General features: G+C 64.7%; 2 protein-coding genes across 7 annotated transcripts in view; both read left to right on the top strand.

The window, feature by feature from the left end:
• Nucleotides 1–9,330, top strand: part of MTA1 (metastasis associated 1) — a 54,576-nt gene extending 45,246 nt beyond the window's left edge. For 2 of the 6 annotated variants that reach the window (XM_017505428.2, XM_017505433.2), the window contains 12 exons: nucleotides 1,485–1,559; nucleotides 1,887–1,945; nucleotides 2,798–2,913; nucleotides 3,180–3,331; nucleotides 3,436–3,625; nucleotides 3,848–3,937; nucleotides 5,125–5,277; nucleotides 5,410–5,445; nucleotides 6,973–6,984; nucleotides 8,069–8,100; nucleotides 8,442–8,593; nucleotides 8,666–9,330. In XM_017505428.2, coding sequence (XP_017360917.1) covers nucleotides 1,485–1,559; nucleotides 1,887–1,945; nucleotides 2,798–2,913; nucleotides 3,180–3,331; nucleotides 3,436–3,625; nucleotides 3,848–3,937; nucleotides 5,125–5,277; nucleotides 5,410–5,445; nucleotides 6,973–6,984; nucleotides 8,069–8,100; nucleotides 8,442–8,593; nucleotides 8,666–8,816 — 1,218 coding nt within the window. In that variant the 3' untranslated portion in view covers nucleotides 8,817–9,330. Of the gene's footprint in view, nucleotides 1–1,484; nucleotides 1,560–1,886; nucleotides 1,946–2,797; nucleotides 2,914–3,179; nucleotides 3,332–3,435; nucleotides 3,626–3,847; nucleotides 3,938–5,124; nucleotides 5,278–5,409; nucleotides 5,446–6,972; nucleotides 6,985–8,068; nucleotides 8,101–8,441; nucleotides 8,594–8,665 lie in introns of those variants that run through there. The other 4 variants (XM_017505431.2, XM_017505430.2, XM_017505432.2 and 1 more) reach the window with 4 other exon arrangements.
• Nucleotides 9,331–13,493: 4,163 nt separating this feature from the next.
• CRIP2 (cysteine rich protein 2) overlaps nucleotides 13,494–16,333 on the top strand; it is a 6,244-nt gene continuing 3,404 nt past the window's right edge. The window contains exon 1 of the mRNA XM_017505449.2: nucleotides 13,494–13,629. Coding sequence (XP_017360938.1) covers nucleotides 13,587–13,629 — 43 coding nt within the window. The 5' untranslated portion in view covers nucleotides 13,494–13,586. The remainder of the gene's footprint in view (nucleotides 13,630–16,333) is intronic.

Consider the following 16,333-nt stretch of genomic DNA (forward strand, 5'->3'; position numbering starts at 1 on the left):
AAAAAAAAAAAAAAAAAAGAAAGAAAAAAACTCAAGCTCTTAGATGTTAAAAGGTAACATTCTAAAAGCTTAAGATAGAGCCTCCAACACAATAGCAGAATATTAGAGAATGATCTTGGTGAAAACACTCAATCTGAAATTGTTGGGATTATAGCCAAGGAAGCACTAAAAGGAACTTCCTGGCTTTATGCGCCACTGTGTACAAAAGCAGAAAAACACATGAACACGAGCAGTGAACCTCAAGTAGGATATAGAAAGAACGGAGATGGGAGAAGGAAGTTGTAAAGTTAAACTTTTTTTTATGAGACAGAGTCTTGCTCTGTCGCCCAGGCTGGAGTGCAGTGGCGCGATCTCGGCTCCCTGCAGCCTCCGCCTCCCAGTTTTAAACAATTCTCCTGCCTCAGCCTCCTGAGTATCTGGGATTACAGGCATGCACCACCATGCCCAGTTAATGTTTTTTGTATTTTTAATAGAGACTGGCTTTCACCATCTTGGCCAGGCTGACCTTGAATTCTTGACCTCGTGATCCACCTGCCTCGGCTTCCCAAAGTGCTGGGATTACAGGCGTGAGTGACTGAACCTGGCCAAGTTAAACTCTTTCTGAGGCAGGGTCCTGCTCTGTCACCCAGGCTGGAGTGCAGTGGCTCAATCACGGCTCACTGCAGCCTCAGTTCTCCCGCCTCATTTTAAAATTTTTGTAGAGATGAGGTTTTGCTATGTTACCCAGGCTGGTTTTGAACTCCTGGGCTCAAGCGAGTCACCCACTTTGGTCTCCCAAAGTGCTGGGATTGCAGGTGTGAGCAATGGTACCCAGCCAAGTTAAACTCTAACCAAGAAAAGGGGTGTTGTAGGAAATTCAGAGTATGGAGAAGATAAAGTACAACTTCAAGAAATGGCTGAGATGGCCAGGCACGGTGGCTGACACCTGTAATCCCAGCACTTGAGGAGGCTGAGGCGGGTGGATCACAAGGTCAGGAGTTCGAGACCAGCCTGGCCAGCATGGTGAAACCCCGTCTCTACTAAAAATACAAAAATTAGCCAGGTGTGGTGGTGGGCACCTGTAGTCCCAGCTACCGAGGAGGCTGGGGGCTAGAGAATCACTTGAACCTGGGAGAAGGTGGTTACAGTGAGCCAAGATTGCACCACTGCACTCCAGTCTGGGCGACAGAGTGAGACTCCATCTCAAAAGAAAAAAGAAGGCTGAGCTGGAGGCTGGGTTGTCAGTGCCACTTGGCAGGGTCTCGACCTTGACCCTGTGCCAGCTCCTCTTCCCCTGGCATCACAGTGTTCTGGCACCTGGTGGGGGGAACCTGCCTCTCAGCTGCCCTCTGCACCCTCCTGCCCCAGGAGCCTGGCCTCAGGGCACCATGCACACCCTGCCCTCCCGCCCCCTCCATGGCCTTCTGGCCGCAGCCCATCCCCGCCCATGTGACGTGCCTCCCTCCTGCCCCTTCCTGCTTGTGTGACACGCCTCCTCCTGCCAGCTCCCATGGAAGTCGCTCACCAGCATCATCGAGTACTACTACATGTGGAAGACCACTGACAGATACGTGCAGCAGGTGAGCCCGCTGGCCGCCCCAGTGCCCAGGGCCTGCCGCCTCCACATCCCGCGCCCATCCTGTCCACAGCAGGTGGGGTGCAGTGCTGTGGCGGGAGGGAGGGCAGGCTCCGGAGCCCCTGGCTCGGCTGTGTCCCCGCAGTAGCCACGACTGGGCGTCTGAGGCTCCGCTCCTTCCCTCTCTTGGGCTCTTTTCACAAAGTTCTTCCCCAGGGGAGACGGCACTGGGGAGACATTGGTGTCCCTCCCTGTGGCCTCCAGTCTGTCTGCACTGCAGCCCCCACCAGGGCCTGGCCCACTGACCTCTGACCTTCTCTTTTGTTTTAAGAAACGCTTGAAAGCAGCTGAAGCTGAGAGCAAGTTAAAGCAAGTTTATATTCCCAACTAGTAAGTATGCCTCACAGCCATTGTCCTCATGGCCCTGGGGTTCAGGGAGGGTGGCCACCGGATGCTGGGGCCAGGTAGGTCCCAGGGAAGTTCGGACTCAGAGGCTGGGAAGGCTGGGGCAGCCCCCAGGAGGGTGGCTCAGGGCTTGGTGGCTCTGGCTGCAGACACAGTGGCCATGTCTCCATTGTCCTGGACTCCTGGTCAGTAAGGGGGCATTCGGATTCCAACACACACTGCCAGGGTTCAATCCCTGAGCTGGGCTCCATGCTGGGGAGGAGCTTGGGGGCCTGGAGAGTGGCTCAGACCTCAGCAGGAGCCACTTCCAGGAACTGAAAGGGGAGAAAGGAAGATCCCCACCAGAGGCGAGGGTTTCGAGAACATGGTCCCGGGCGAGGCGGTCAGCCGTAGCTGAGGGTTTTGAGGACGTGGTTTCTGGGCGAGGTGGTCAGCCGCGGCTGAGGGTTTCGAGAACGTGGTCCCGGGCGAGGTGGTCAGCCGTGGCTGAGGGTTTCGAGGACGTGGTTTCTGGGCGAGGTGGTCAGCCGTGGCTGAGGGTTTTGAGGACGTGGTTTCTGGGCGAGGTGGTCAGCTGTGGCTGAGGGTTTCGAGGACGTGGTCCCGGGTGAGGCGGTCAGCCGTGGCTGAGGGTTTTGAGGACGTGTTTTCTGGGCGAGGTGGTCAGCCGCGGCTGAGGGTTTCGAGAACGTGGTCCCGGGCGAGGTGGTCAGCCGTGGCTGAGGGTTTCGAGGACGTGGTCCCGGGCGAGGTGGTCAGCTGTGGTGTGTGCTGGGCAGATGGGCCCTCAAGGCTTGTGCGCCTGCAACTCCTTCCTCCCTCCTTTCCTTCTCTAAGTAACAAGCCAAATCCGAACCAAATCAGCGTCAACAATGTCAAGGCCGGTGTGGTGAATGGCACGGGTGCGCCGGGCCAGAGCCCTGGGGCTGGCCGGGCCTGCGAGAGCTGTTACAGTAAGTGCCCTGGGAGGCCGGGGGCACCCCATGCCCACCTTGTGGGCTGTGGTGCCTGTGCTGGCCCTGAGGGCTCCAGCATGGCCCAGCCTGGGAGAGGCCCATGGACGATGGGGGCTGCATCCCATGGGTGTGGTTGGGAAGGCCTCAGGGACATGTGTGGGATGCCTGGCGGTGGGGGCGGCGGGCGTGGGGGCGGCGGGGAATCCTCTGACATCGCTGGTTCTGCTTAAGAATCCGTCTATTTCCAACTTTGTTGTCCGTAGCCACACAGTCTTACCAGTGGTATTCTTGGGGTCCCCCTAACATGCAGTGTCGTCTCTGCGCATCTTGTTGGACATATTGGAAGAAATATGGTGGCTTGAAAATGCCAACCCGGTTAGATGGAGAGAGGCCAGGACCAAACCGCAGTAACATGGTAAGGGGGGGGGTGCCCGCCCTGCCGGCTGCGGGCGTGTCTGCCTTGCGGCCTCGGCCCCCGGTCATGGCACTGTGTCGGGGCGGTTGCGCCCCCTTCCGCAGAGTCCCCACGGCCTCCCAGCCCGGAGCAGCGGGAGCCCCAAGTTTGCCATGAAGACCCGGCAGGCCTTCTATCTGCACACGACGAAGCTGACGCGGATTGCCCGGCGGCTGTGCCGTGAGATCCTGCGCCCGTGGCACGCCGCGAGGCACCCCTACCTGCCCATCAACAGCGCGGCCATCAAGGCCGAGTGTGAGTCACCCTGACGCCCGCGTACGCTGTTCCTACAGGTGGTGGGAGGAGCAGCAACCTTGGGGCCCAGCCCGCAGCCCCAAGGGGAGTCCTGGACCAGGGAGCCCCATTTCCTTCCGGTGCTGGTGTGGCCAAGCCCCGCGAGGGCTCCCAGGTCAAGGCGCAGGCAGGGTCCCGTGCACCCTGGGGCACCACACCCCTCACGCTGTGTGGTCCCTGCAGGCACAGCGCGGCTACCCGAAGCCTCCCAGAGCCCACTGGTGCTGAAGCAGGCGGTGCGCAAGCCGCTGGAAGCTGTGCTCCGGTATCTCGGTGAGCAGGCCGGGTGCGAGGAGGGCTCCTGGTGCTGCCTGTGGGCAGCTTCTGACCCAAGCTCATGCACGGGTGCTCCCAGCCTTCTCTAGCCGGCAGCTCCTGGACAGCCCCCCCGGGCCTGGAACCGTCCTTTTGGGGTACTCTGCACTGTGCCAGCCTCAGGCAGACCCACCAGGACCCAGGCTGATCTCTGCTCCTGGGGCCTGATGGGGTCCAGGCGGAGTGGCTGCCACCCTGTCTTCTGTGGGGCCAGCCTCCTCAAGGCATGCCCAGGGGGCTTCCCTGCCAGCCTTCCTACCCTGGTCCCTGTGTTCTGATCGTCCCTGGGGCCTGAAGGTCTGGGGTTTGGGTGGGGTACACCCATGCCTGTAATGACACTGAGGCAGAGTGGCACTTGTTACCTGCAGGGAGTACACTCCTGAGCCATGCCCACACCACAGGGGCAGCACTTGGGCCTCTGCAGGGCCTGGGCAGGGGGAGGGGCACACCTGGCCCGCAGCCTCGGACGAGGGTTCCCTTGCCTTTGAGGGTCTGAGGACACCCGAGAACCTCAGCCAGTTACCCTGGCCCAGCCAGAAGCAGCCTGGGGGCTGGGCCAGACATCAGTGGTGGTGAGGGGCAGTGTGCTGGGCTGGAGTGGGCTTGTGCGGCCGCCCTCCCGACGCAGGGGTGACTCCTGGGAAGCACATTCCAGAGCCCTGAGCTAAGTGTGCCCTGCATACTCAAGTGGCTTTGGCATTGCCCGCTTTTTAGGGTCGTGGGCCCCTGTCCTGTGGGAAGAGGTGGCTGGTATCAGGGCTGGCCCTCAGCAGCTGTATTCCTGGCTAGGCTGACCAGGTGGTCGGTTTGCGGTCTGAGCAGCAGCCAGCCTGGTTAATAGGCGTGCTGTGCTCAGGGCCGGTGTCTGGAACCTGTTGGCTGCGGGAGGAGGGGCCTGGGCACTGCCAGGCAGTCTTCCTACTCCCTGGAAGCTCTGGGGTGCAGGATTGGCCTGGGCATGCCCCTGCAGAGGGCACTTGGAGTTCCTGGGCCCCTGGTTCTGTGACGACCCCTTCACGTCCACCCCAGTCAGGATGGGGCCAAGCTCCTGGTGGTGTCTTGGAACCATGAGGGCTGGAAGCTGCCTGCCTGCCCGCCCCCTGCTGGGCAAAGGTGACTTGCTCTGCCTGTGTCATTCCCGGCAGAGACCCACCCCCGTCCCCCGAAGCCTGACCCCGTGAAGAGCGTGTCCAGTGTGCTCAGCAGCCTGACACCCGCCAAGGCGACCCCCGTCATCAACAATGGCTCCCCCACCATCCTGGGCAAGCGCAGCTACGAGCAGCACAACGGGGTGGACGGTGAGTGGCCCCTCACCCGGTGAGTCCGGGCCTGCCCTGCCCAGTGAGTGTGGCTCTCGTCACCCACCCGGTGCAACCGTGGTGCGTGCTGACGCTGTCTTCTCTCCCTCTCTCCTGCCCCGGCGCTGCCAGGCAACATGAAGAAGCGCCTCTTGATGCCCAGTAGGGGTAAGGCCTGGGGCCATGGGCGGGCGCTGCGCCCGTGATGCCTGTGCTGTGCTGCTGAGTGTGTCCCCGCGGCGGGCGGCCCGGGGCCCATGCTTGGGGCAGTCCACGGGAGCCAGGCCACGGCCCAGTCCCCCAACTCCTCCCAACGCCACTGGTCCCTTGTTGAGACCCCCCCCCAAGCCCAGGCATGTGGCCCTCGGTCCCCTGGCCCCGTACCCCGTCAGTGGACTGTCCTGGCACGTGTGGCCCTGTCGCCCTGCCTGCACTGTCTGCCATCGTGCTGTGACTGCCCGCATGCTGCCAGCCTCAGCTCGTGGGCCTCCCGTGCTGTGCCTGCAATCCTTTCGTGCGCCTGCCTGCGGGGGGACAGTGGGGACAGTCAGGGTGTCCGGCAGGCTGTGGGCAACTGAGCTTGCACCCAGGCTTGACGCCTTCTGTCGGGTGATGGGTTCGGTGCTCTGTGCCGGTTGGTTGGATTAGGGGCTATGGGACCCCAGGACCCTCAGGGAAGAGCAGATAGGACCAAGCCCAGCATGGGGAGGCCAGGTGTGTGGGACTCGGGTGCACCCAGGCCTGGGCCAGGTGTGCGGGTGCTGAGCCTGCCAGTGTGGATGTGCCTGCAACCCCTCCCCAGGCAGCTTTCACTCAGGGTGTTGGCCAGGGCAGCAGGGCCAGTTTGGGGACCCGGAGGCGGCTGTGGGCAGTGGCTATCCAGCCCAGCCAGCCCTGTCCCCTCAGAGCGCGCTCTCAAAGCTGTCGGGCATCCTGGCAGGCATGTCCCATGGGGTAAGGTGCTGGGCTTCCGTCTCCACCTGTCCCCGCTGCCTCCATCCGCCAGCCCTCAGCAGTGTCTCTGTCCCGGCCCCAGGCCCCCACTGCCCTCCTTTTGTGGGGCACCCGCCCAGCCATCTGGTATGGGGCTGCCCCATGGCCTAGTCCTGGCCACAGCGGCCCAGACCAGCACACTCTGGGCTGGCTTTACTTGGCTGTTCCTGGGACGCCTGTCGTCGGGAACATTGGTAGAAGCAGGAGGGAGTCCTTGTCAGCAGGCATCTTCGAGTTTCGTTTTGTTTTGTAAAAAGTGGTTAAGCAGCAGGTTAGATCAAAGCCAATTTATTTCCATTGAACTTTCCACACCTCACACTCCAGCCCCAGCCGTGCCATGCTCGTGAGGGAATGCCACTGCACGCTGCCTGGCTGGCAGGGCCCTGGGCTCAGAGGGCTCAGCCACAGAGAAAGTGCCTGTCCTGACGTGTGGGGCCAGGACCCCGGTTCTGGAGAGGGGCCGACTGGGTGGAGACGGCTCCCAGGGGCGTTGGCACACACGGGGTGGGGTCTCTGTCTAACCTGGGTAGGTGTGAGCTGAGCTCAGGCAAGGCCCTGCCTGCCCACTGCATGGAGCCCTGGCGTTCTAACCCAGCCAGCTGCCCCTGCTCTGTCCCCACCTGCGGGGCCTGCAGATGGTGCGTGCGGCTCACTAACCTAAAGCATGTGTTTTCTTCTCTCTGCCGTCCACCACTCTGGTAGGCACTTACCTGGGTAAGTAGCTCTTGTGCTAGTGGCCAGCCCTGAGCACTGGGCCTTGGCTCACGGCAGGTCCCCTGAGGCTGCTGCTGCTCAGGGGCGCTACGGAGCAGGCACCTGGGCCCCCACCCCACCCTGCCGGCAGGGCTAAGCCAGCTAGTAGGGAAAGGCTGACCCAGGGCTCCAGGGCCCAAGTTGGCCCCTAGGGGAGTGCCCCAAGCTAGGGGGTGGCTGCAGGTGGGGAGGGCTGGACAGGCCACTTCTGTTCAGCCTCAGCTGAGCAGCGTTTTTGGAGCTGGCAGGCTGCTCCAGTGCCCCTGGGCCTGGCACCTTACTGAGTATGGCATCCTGTCCTCTCCGGGTTGGTCCTGCTGGGAGCCGGGCCACCCTGAGACCACCTTCTATGTGCCTACGCTCACACTCACAGGCAGGGCAGCGGGAGATAGCAGCGGAGGTCCTGGGCCTGGCAGGGGGACCAGGAGCCTGGCCTGCCTCTTGGCCCGGCTCCCACAGTGCCCCTTGGGCTCCTTACTGTGGGAACTCAGAGGCTTCTGGCACCCCACATCGAGCACCTGCCAGGGTGGCTGGGGCCCAGCAGGGGCAGTGGGTGGTGACCTGAGTTGCCAGCCGGGGCTGGTGGCTCTTGACACCTTGGACCTGGCCAGTGAAGGCAGCTCGGAGCCTTGGGAAGAAGCCCGGCCTCCTGGTGGACCAGGGCCTACAGCATGGCTGCCCGCAGAGGGGCTTGTGCCACTGCTGTACTGACAGCCGTGCCAGGCTTTGCTTGTCTCTACACAGGCAGGCGAGTGGGTGGGCGGCCTGGCCCCTGTGCAGAGGCAGCTGTGACGTCCAAGGCTCCTGGGCTCCTGCGTGGAGCTCAAGCCAATGTGTCTCTCACCGACTAGAGAGCAATGGGGCCACCAGGCGGCCCAGGACCTGGGGAGGCGAGGCCCCACGTCCCCCAGGCCCGTCCCGGGTGTGGGCTGTGGCTTGGTTGGTGGGTGGCCCCAGCCCGTTGTCCCGGGGTGGCCAAGGCAGCTGTGGGTGGTGGGGGTGCAGGGCTCTCTGAGCCTCATTTCTCATCTCCATTTCTCATCAGGTCTGGCAAACCACGGACAATCCAGGCACATGGTAAGAGGGACAGCCCATGATATGGCACACACGTGCTCACCCTTGGGAAGCTCTCGGGGGTCGCTGGCCCTGCCCAGTGCCACGTGGAAGCCTCCAGGAGGCCTGGCAGGACCAGAGGGGCTGCAGCATGTGGGGGCCGTGGCCTTTGCGCCAGGCCAGCGGTGTGGGCCACACAGCCCTCAGGGCCGCCCTGGGCCTGGGCGGGAGTGCTAGTAACTCATGGGGTGGGGGAGGGGGGGGTCACAAGGAGGCCTTGGCTGGAGTCCCGCTCAGCAGGAGCCTGCAGGTTGAGGTGGAGCAGGCCCTCGGCCGGCTGCCCAGGAAGCGCACCCCCTCTGCAGGGACCAAGCCGGAACCTCCTGCTCAACGGGAAGTCCTACCCCACCAAAGTGCGCCTGATCCGGGGGGGCTCCCTGCCCCCGGTCAAGCGGCGGCGGATGAACTGGATCGACGCCCCAGATGACGTGTTCTACATGGCCACGGAGGAGACCAGGTGGGGCCTTCGCGGGGCAGGAGGGTGGGCTCCGAGTGGTGTCCCGGCCCTCACCGCCACCTCTGCCCACAGGAAAATCCGCAAACTGCTCTCGTCCTCGGAAACCAAGCGTGCTGCCCGCCGGCCCTACAAACCCATCGCCCTGCGCCAGAGCCAGGCCCTGCCGCTGCGGCCACCGCCGCCTGCGCCGGTCAACGACGAGCCCATCGTCATCGAGGACTAGGGGCTGCCCGAGCCTGCAGCCGCCCCCGCCCCTCGCCCGCCCCAGAGCCCACGCGGCCCCTTCCCAACCAGCCCGCTGCCCGCCCCCTCAGTTTGGTAGTGCCCCACCTCCCCCCCTCACCTGCAGAGAAACGCGCTCCTCGGTGGACGCTGGGGGAGGAGAGGAAGAAGCGCGGCTAACTTATTCCCGAACGCCGAGGAGCTGTGGTTTTAGCTTTGTGTTTACTTTTCGGCTGGAGCGGAGATGAGGGGCCACCCACGCGTGCCCCTGTGCTGTGGGGCCTCTTGCCCAGAGGCCGGGCCCTAAGGTTTTGTTGTGTTCTGTTGAAGGTGCCATTTTAAATTTTATTTTTATTACTTTTTTTGTAGATGAACTTGAGCTCTGTAACTTACACCTGGAATGTTAGGATCGTGCGGCCGGCCGAGCTGCCTGGCGGGGTTGGCCCCTTGTCTTTTCAAGTAATTTTCATATTAAACAAAAACAAAGAAAAAAATCTTATAAAAAGAAAAAAACCAACTGGTCCTTCCCTGTCTTTTGTTCCCAGTCCCTCTCCCTGACTTAGGCCCTGGGGCCCCCGCCCTCCACGGGCAGCCCTGGCTGTGCCTCTGCCCTGGAGCAGGAGGCCCCTGGAGAGCCACCCAGCCTCAGGCTCTGCTGCTCTCACTGTCGGGCCTGGCACAGTGCCCTCTGCCTGTCTCCCAAGTCCGGAGCTCAGCTGGGGCCAGGAGGCTCAGAGAAGGGGCTACGAGGACATAGCACCAGGAAGCCTTGGGTGTGGAACTTCCCAGACTGGGGCCAGGCTGTGCAGGGCTTTAGGCCAGAGGCAGCCTGGTGGAGCAAGGTCTGGCAGGGCTGGGTGGGAGGAGGCTGGGTGGGGGTGTGGGGGGAGCGGAGTGACTGGCATGACCCCTCTACCTCCACAAGGGGCAGCAAGGGGTCTCAGGGCTCAGCCGCCTTCCCCAGTAGAGCAGGGCTGAAACTGTTGTGTGTGTGCGTTTGTGTCCGCAGCAGTGGTGGGCCTGGGGCTGCCCCCTACCAGGCAGAGCTGGCCCTGCTGAAGACCCTGGGGCTCGTGGCTCCCTCCCACCAGGGCAGCCGGCACAGCTGGGCTAGCGAGGCCTTGGAGAGCTCCAGCTGGGGGCCCAGCCTCCTGGTTATGCAGAGCCTGGCCCCAGCTGCCTGAGGGTTGCTGCCCAGAGCTGCGGCCCCCAGCAGGTGTGCGCTCTCCACAGTGAGAATCTGCTCAGATTTCAGTAAGCATGTTCTCAGAGGCCCTGCTTGGCCCATCCCTGGGCACCCAACTTGCAGGCCCAGGGACAGGCCAGGCCACCAGAAGGAGGGGTCCCGTGGATAGCCTGGCTGCAGACCACCCCTCGGGCCAGCAGGGGTCTACCCAGGCTCTCCCGGGGATGGTGGCTCCTCTGCCTCTCCCTGGAGCTGTGCCTTTGCTCACCCAGCCCACCCAGGCGCTGTCATGCAGTAATCTCTCAGCCAGGGAATTAAAATAGAAACCACTTTTGCTGCCTCCTGGAAGACAAAGATAAGGGGGGCGTCCTGGCCTCCCCTGGGAATTTGTGCTGGGGCCCAGCAGTGACAGGACTGGGTTGGGGACTTGGCTGCACTTCACACCCCCACCCCCACAGCCAACTGGAATCTGTAGCCTGCATCCAAGTGACCCCACAATCTGAGGAGACTTGTCTGTAGTTCGTCATGGGGGCCGGGAGAGCAATCCCCTGACCTCATGAAGGACACAGCCGCCTCTGAGGCCTTTTCCAGCCCTGGGGATCTGGAGGAAGGGGCAGGGTCTCTGTGAAGGCCCCAGCCCCCTCGCCTGCCTGAGTGCCACCCCCCTTCCCCAGTCCAAGGCCTGCCCCACAATGCTGGCCTCAGCAACCCATCCACCCCCAGTCCTGTCCTTTTCTGGAGTCCACATGTGGACTGAGGTGTCTCAGGTCCTGGTCTCTGTCCCAAAGGCAGGAAGGCCCTGAGAAGAGGGGTCCTCTCCCACCCTAGACACCCTCCCCGGCCAGACACCCTCCCCGGCCAGACACCCAGGCCTCAATGTCCTCCCAGGGCCAGGCTCTGGCCACCTGGGCTGGATGGGGCCTGGGCTGCTCAGGGGTCTCAACCTGGGCTTAGAAAGGGCACGGGCTGGGCAGAGCAGGGTTAGGGTCTCCCAGCTTTAGAAAAGGCACGGGCTGGGCGGAGCAGGGTTAGGGTCTCCCAGCTTTGCTGTGTCCTCCTTTGGCCGTTCCCTGCTGATGGGACAGCAGCCTGCCCCCTGCACCAGCAACCCCGCAGGGCTGCAGCTCCCCAGGGCCAGGGTTGTTTCAGGGTGGCAAGGCCATCGTGCTTTCATGCCTGGAGGCCTGTCCTGCCAGCTCCAGTCCTCCCTGCCAGGGGCCTCTTGGCCCCTGCTCTGCCCAGCCCTGGCTTCCCTGCAGTGGAGCTGAGTGGGGGCCCTGCCTATCATTTGCCGGTGTCACAGGATGGTAGAAGGCACCAGACCACTGCTGCCCGGGAGCGTGATGCCGCCCTACTCACAGCCATTGGCTCTGCCAGCTCCCTTCACACCCGCTGTGTACTGTGGCCCCCTCTCCACTCGGGGCCCGTCCTGCTCTGTTGCTGCCCCTGCCTGTGACCCACCATAGCCTCACAGGTGGAGACCAAGGCCATGGCTCTGCACCCATTGATCCCAACCCATGCCTGCCAGGCCCGGAATGGCCTGTCGCATCAGGGAGCCTCTGGCTGCTGCCCAGGGACTGCGGCTGGGGTGAGGGCAGTGCAGCAGCTGGACACTCCTTGCCCCACCCCCCATGTGTCTCCAGGGCACCTGGCCAGTGCCAAATGGCATTCCTTTGCTGCCACCCTGGGAGGGGCCTGCCTCCACCCCAGACACTCTTCTGGCAGGGTTGGGGAACTTGGGGCAGGTGTTCTCCCTTGAGAAGGGCCCTGTCCTCCAGAGCAGGCCCCACAGCGAGCAGAGGTGGGGCCAAGTCAGGAACGGTAATGGCTTAGCCCCAGGCTTCCAAGCTGGGCTGAACGGGGCAGGGAGCTTGAGAGGGTTTGCCAGTGGCCCCCAAGAATCCAGCCTGGGCAAGGCACTGCTGCTAGGGACCCCTGGGCCTGCTGGGGAGGAAGGGCTGCCCAGGAAGGGTTCTGGCTGACGCCTCCTCGCCGTCTTCTGCTTTCACTGGCACAGGTCCCAAGTGCAGAGGGGGAGCTGGTCAGGCTGGTCAGTCGGGCATGGGGGTGGGGGGTCATGTTTCTGGCCTGCTGTCACCATGGAAATGGCAGTGGCTGCAGGGTGTATGTGCAAGAAAGGAGGGTGTTGCCCCGGGGACCAGGCCAGGGCTGCCATGAAGGCCTGGGCCAGGAGCACCAAGGGCCACTGGTCAGCTCACAGACACATCTGGTGCACCACGCGGAGGAAACGGGGCAGGTCTCCACGCCCAGCCCACAGCCTCCAAGACATTGGGGGAAGGGCGTCCGGAGCCAGCTGTCCCCATGGGGCCTGATCACTGGGGTTCTGGGAACTGCCTGTCTCCCAAGTCCGAGGCTCATCTGGGGCCTGGAGGCTCCGAGAAGGGGCTACGGGGACATAGCACCAGGAAGCCTGTGGGTGTGGAACTTCCCAGACTGGGGCCAGGCTCTGCGGGGCTTCAGGGCAGAGGCAGCACAGTGGGGAGAGATCTGGCAGGCCTGGTTGGGAGGAGGCCGGGGTGGGGGTGTGGGGGCGGAGTGACTGGCGTGATCCCTCCATGTCCCGCCTGACCTCTCAAAGTCAGGCCAGGGCCGGGAGGCCCGCAGCTGGTCCTGGGCGGTGCGGGAGAAGGGACTGGAATGTCTGCCCCAGCCCGGGGCACAGAGGGCACGCCCACTCCTTCCCCTCCTACCTCCCCCCACCTGCCCGGCCACCCCTGGGTGGGAGTCTTGGGGAGGACGCCTTTAGCGCGAGCTCCTTGGCGCTGGTGCCCGCCAACCCTTCCCGGCCTCGGAGGCAGAGGCCGACCTCCCCCACCCCTTCCAGCAGCTTCTCGCGCTGTTTTTGGAGGTGGCGGCGCCTTCCTTCCTGAGCGCTGCCCTCCACCCAAGGAGCCTTCAGCACCACAGACAGTGTTGGGGCGGGGCGCGGGCACGGGCGGGAGCGGGGCGGGGCCCGGAGACCCGGACTGGGGTCGGGGCCGCGCCTGCCGGGAATCCGACTCCGCTCCCGCGGCGCGCCTGTTGCTATGGTAACCGAGCAACAAAGGGAAGAGGGGCGGGCGCGCCGCGCGGCGGTGTGGGGGTGGGGTCCTCTCGGAGCCCGCGACTCCTTCCCGCGGCGGAACGCAGCCTGGGAGCCCAGGGTCGGGCGTGGCGGACCCCAGGCCCAGATCACCAGGGCTCCCCACGAGCCGAGGGCCCGGCTCCCCGCACCCCGCCCGCGGCCCCTGGGATGGCCCGGCCAGGCGGCCCCGACGTCACCATGGAAACAGCCCGGGCGCGGGCTGCGCCGCCGTCGCCCGGGCGGGCCCCTGTAGACGCCACCTCCAGCACGAGGGGCGCAGGGGCGCCAGGCCCTGCCCGGCCGCCCCGCACCCGCCATCCCCGGCAGGTGCGCCCCGCCCCCCCGCGACGCCCCCAGCCCAGGGGGGCGGGTTCTCGAGGCCCCGCCCTGGCCGTGGAGCCAATGGGCGCGCGGGCAGCCGGGCGGGCGGGGCTGGGCGCGGGCGGCGGCGGCCGGGAGAAGAGCTGGCTGAGGGCGCGGGCCGAGCGGGCGCACCGACCATGGCCTCCAAGTGCCCTAAGTGCGACAAGACCGTGTACTTCGGTGAGTGCGAGTGCGAGCCCGCGCCCGGCCTCCCTGCGCATCCCGCCGCCCTTCGCGGCCAGTCCCCCGCCGCAGAGTCGCGGCGTAACTCGGGGTGCGCCCAGCCCGGGCCCCGGCCCCGGCCGGAGGATGCGCGTCCCGGAGCATGGCTGGCCGCGCTGCCCACGCGGCTGAAGCCACAGGGTGGGGCTGCGCGGAAGCGGGGGCGGCCACACCCGAACCCCGAAGCGGCTTGTGGGGGCGGGGCAGGGACCACCCAGGCGGGGCGTGTGGTCCCCCGGGATGAGGCTGGGGTTTGGGGGGCGCACGGGGAGCAGTGGACGCACCCCGGTTCCTCTGACGGCGCGGGATGGGGCGGGGCTGGGCGGGGCAGTGCGCCCTGGGTGCCTTCTGTGCGCCCCCGGGGGCATGGGCCCTTCCTCCTGGACCCCCCACACTCGCTGCCCCGCGAACACGTGGCTGGGCCGGCGTGGCCGGGAACAGTGACCCCCAACTCTCCCTACGGGCTCCGCTGAGCTGGGCTGGGCCGGGTCTGGACTGTTGTCGGGATTCAGTCCAAGCGGGGGCGACCTTGGCCTCTGCCTCCTGCTTGTCCCAACGCATTCCCTTGGCGCGAGTTTCCCCAGGAGTTTCACACGGCGGTAGGGCGGGGCGGGTGTGAGACGAGGGTCCCCGCGAACCTGAGAAGGACGTTATGCTCAAGCAGCCCAGGCGTCCGGGACCCCTGCCTCCTCAAGGTCAGGACAGCCCTGGACGGGATGCAGGTGGTGGTAGGAGGAGGGATGTCTCGCCGGGCGCACTCGGTCGGCAGCCCCTCCCCGAGGCGCGCTCCCTGTTCCTGGCTTGCTCACTCCCTGGGCCTGGGTGTGCCCTTCCCACCCCGTTCCTCCTGGCTGATTCCCTGCCCTGCCTTCTCCAGAGTGGTAAGGTCCGTGCCCACCTACCCACCAGCTGCTGCACGGGGGGCACAGACTTAGGGAAGCAGAGAGAAGGGCCGCCACCAACAAGGCCCTCGCCCTGATGGCCCCAGACCCGGAATGCGGCGTCGCTGCTGGGAAGGCCGCCACTGGGCTTCCCTGGCTCGCTCGCGGGCTGGAGGGGGTTGAGTGAAGTTGTTGTTTGCTGTTCGCACTGGGGAGGGACCGGATTTGGCCTGGAGTGCTTCTGGCGTGGCTGGGAGCCGAGGGGCTTCCGGCTGCCTCGCCTGGAGCCCGCTCAGTCCTCGGTCCCTGTCCCAGCGAGGGGTGTCTCTGCAAGGCTTGGGGTGGGAGATGGTCCTAGGGCCCTCCTGCAGTCCAGCTGCCCATGACTCTGCCCCAGGCCAGGCCAGCTTGGGCTCTCCAGGGTCTTGGCCAACAGTCCTGTGGACAACCCGGAAAGGCCTTGTGCTTGCCCGGCCGGCCCAGGCTCTCAGCAGAAAACAAAGGCGCTTTAGATGCAGCTGGCTTCTGTCCTGCCCTGGAGGCACTGTGAGGACGAGGGTCCGGAATCCTGCCCACCCCCACACCAGGCTGCCCCGAAACTCACACCTCAGTGGAACCCAGGCTGGGACATCAGAGTGCACTGAGGATGCTGCCCAGAGCCCAGGCAGGCCAGAGCGGGCAGGCGGCTCTTCCAAACCATTAGACCCAATCGATTCTGTGTTCCCAATTCGGACCTGTGCTGTGTGGCCATCGACCCATCCAGCGGGTCTGAGGGCCAGTTCCCTGCCCCCACTTGGCCCATGTCCCAGAGATGGCCAGAGCGGAGTGGTGCCGGCAGCCCTGGGCTGCAGCTGCCAGGGCCGATAGCCATCGAGACCTCCTTGCTGCCACTGGGACACGCCTGCCCTGGCTGGGACCCGGTGGGGACCTGCTGGCCTGTGTCCCAGCTTCCTGGAGTGGAGTGGAGTGGTTCTGGTCCGAGGGCTCTCAGCTGGTGCAGCCTTGCGGTTGGGCTGGTGTCCTGGAGGCTGGCCCTGGCCATGCCCAGAGGGTTGTGCCAGGGCCATGGAGAGCCAGCATTCATGGCCCTGCACCTGTAGGCCACCTGGGGGTCCCATCTCACTGCCAGGAGCAGCTCCCATGCGCCTCTCAGAGTGGGCTTTGCCCTAGCCTCATCCTCCTCCCCAACGTCTGCCAGACAAGGGGTGCCAGCCACTTGCTAAGAAAGGGACCCAGGAGTGCCACTGGTCCTCGGCCGCCTGAGGGACTTGGCCAGATTCTGCCAGGCAGGGCGGGCCTGTCCTCCACACTCCCTCCCCCCAGGCCTGAAGCTTGGCCTCTTCCCTTCAGAATTCCGGCTCTACTGGGCCCTTCCTGCCCCCCTCCACCTCTTCCTGCCTGGCTCCCTGGGGAGGCTCCTCTTCCGTCCACTGGGAAGCAGCCCAGCAGCCCCAGCACAGGGGGCAGGGGTGGGAGGCAGTGACGGGGATCCCCCACCCACAGCAGCTGGCCTCAGACCTTCCTCCCCAGTGTCAGCCAGGGTCATTACGGTGGGGGAAGAGCTTAGGACTTAATTAGAACAAGGAAGCTACAGACAGATGAGGGTCCTGCCTGGAGGCCCCACGGGGACGGGGCCTGACCGTCCCACGAGGGAGCTGGAGGCTCTGGGGCCACACCTTTGCCTCAGCGTCGGGGTGCTGCCAGCCCCATGAGAGCCCAGTTGGTGGGGATCAAGGGCGAGTCAGTTGTGAGGCAGGTGTGAGGGGGAGAGCACATGTGTA

Source organism: Cebus imitator, unplaced genomic scaffold (assembly GCF_001604975.1).
Source record: "Cebus imitator isolate Cc_AM_T3 unplaced genomic scaffold, Cebus_imitator-1.0 Scaffold338, whole genome shotgun sequence".
Taxonomy (NCBI): domain Eukaryota; kingdom Metazoa; phylum Chordata; class Mammalia; order Primates; family Cebidae; genus Cebus; species Cebus imitator.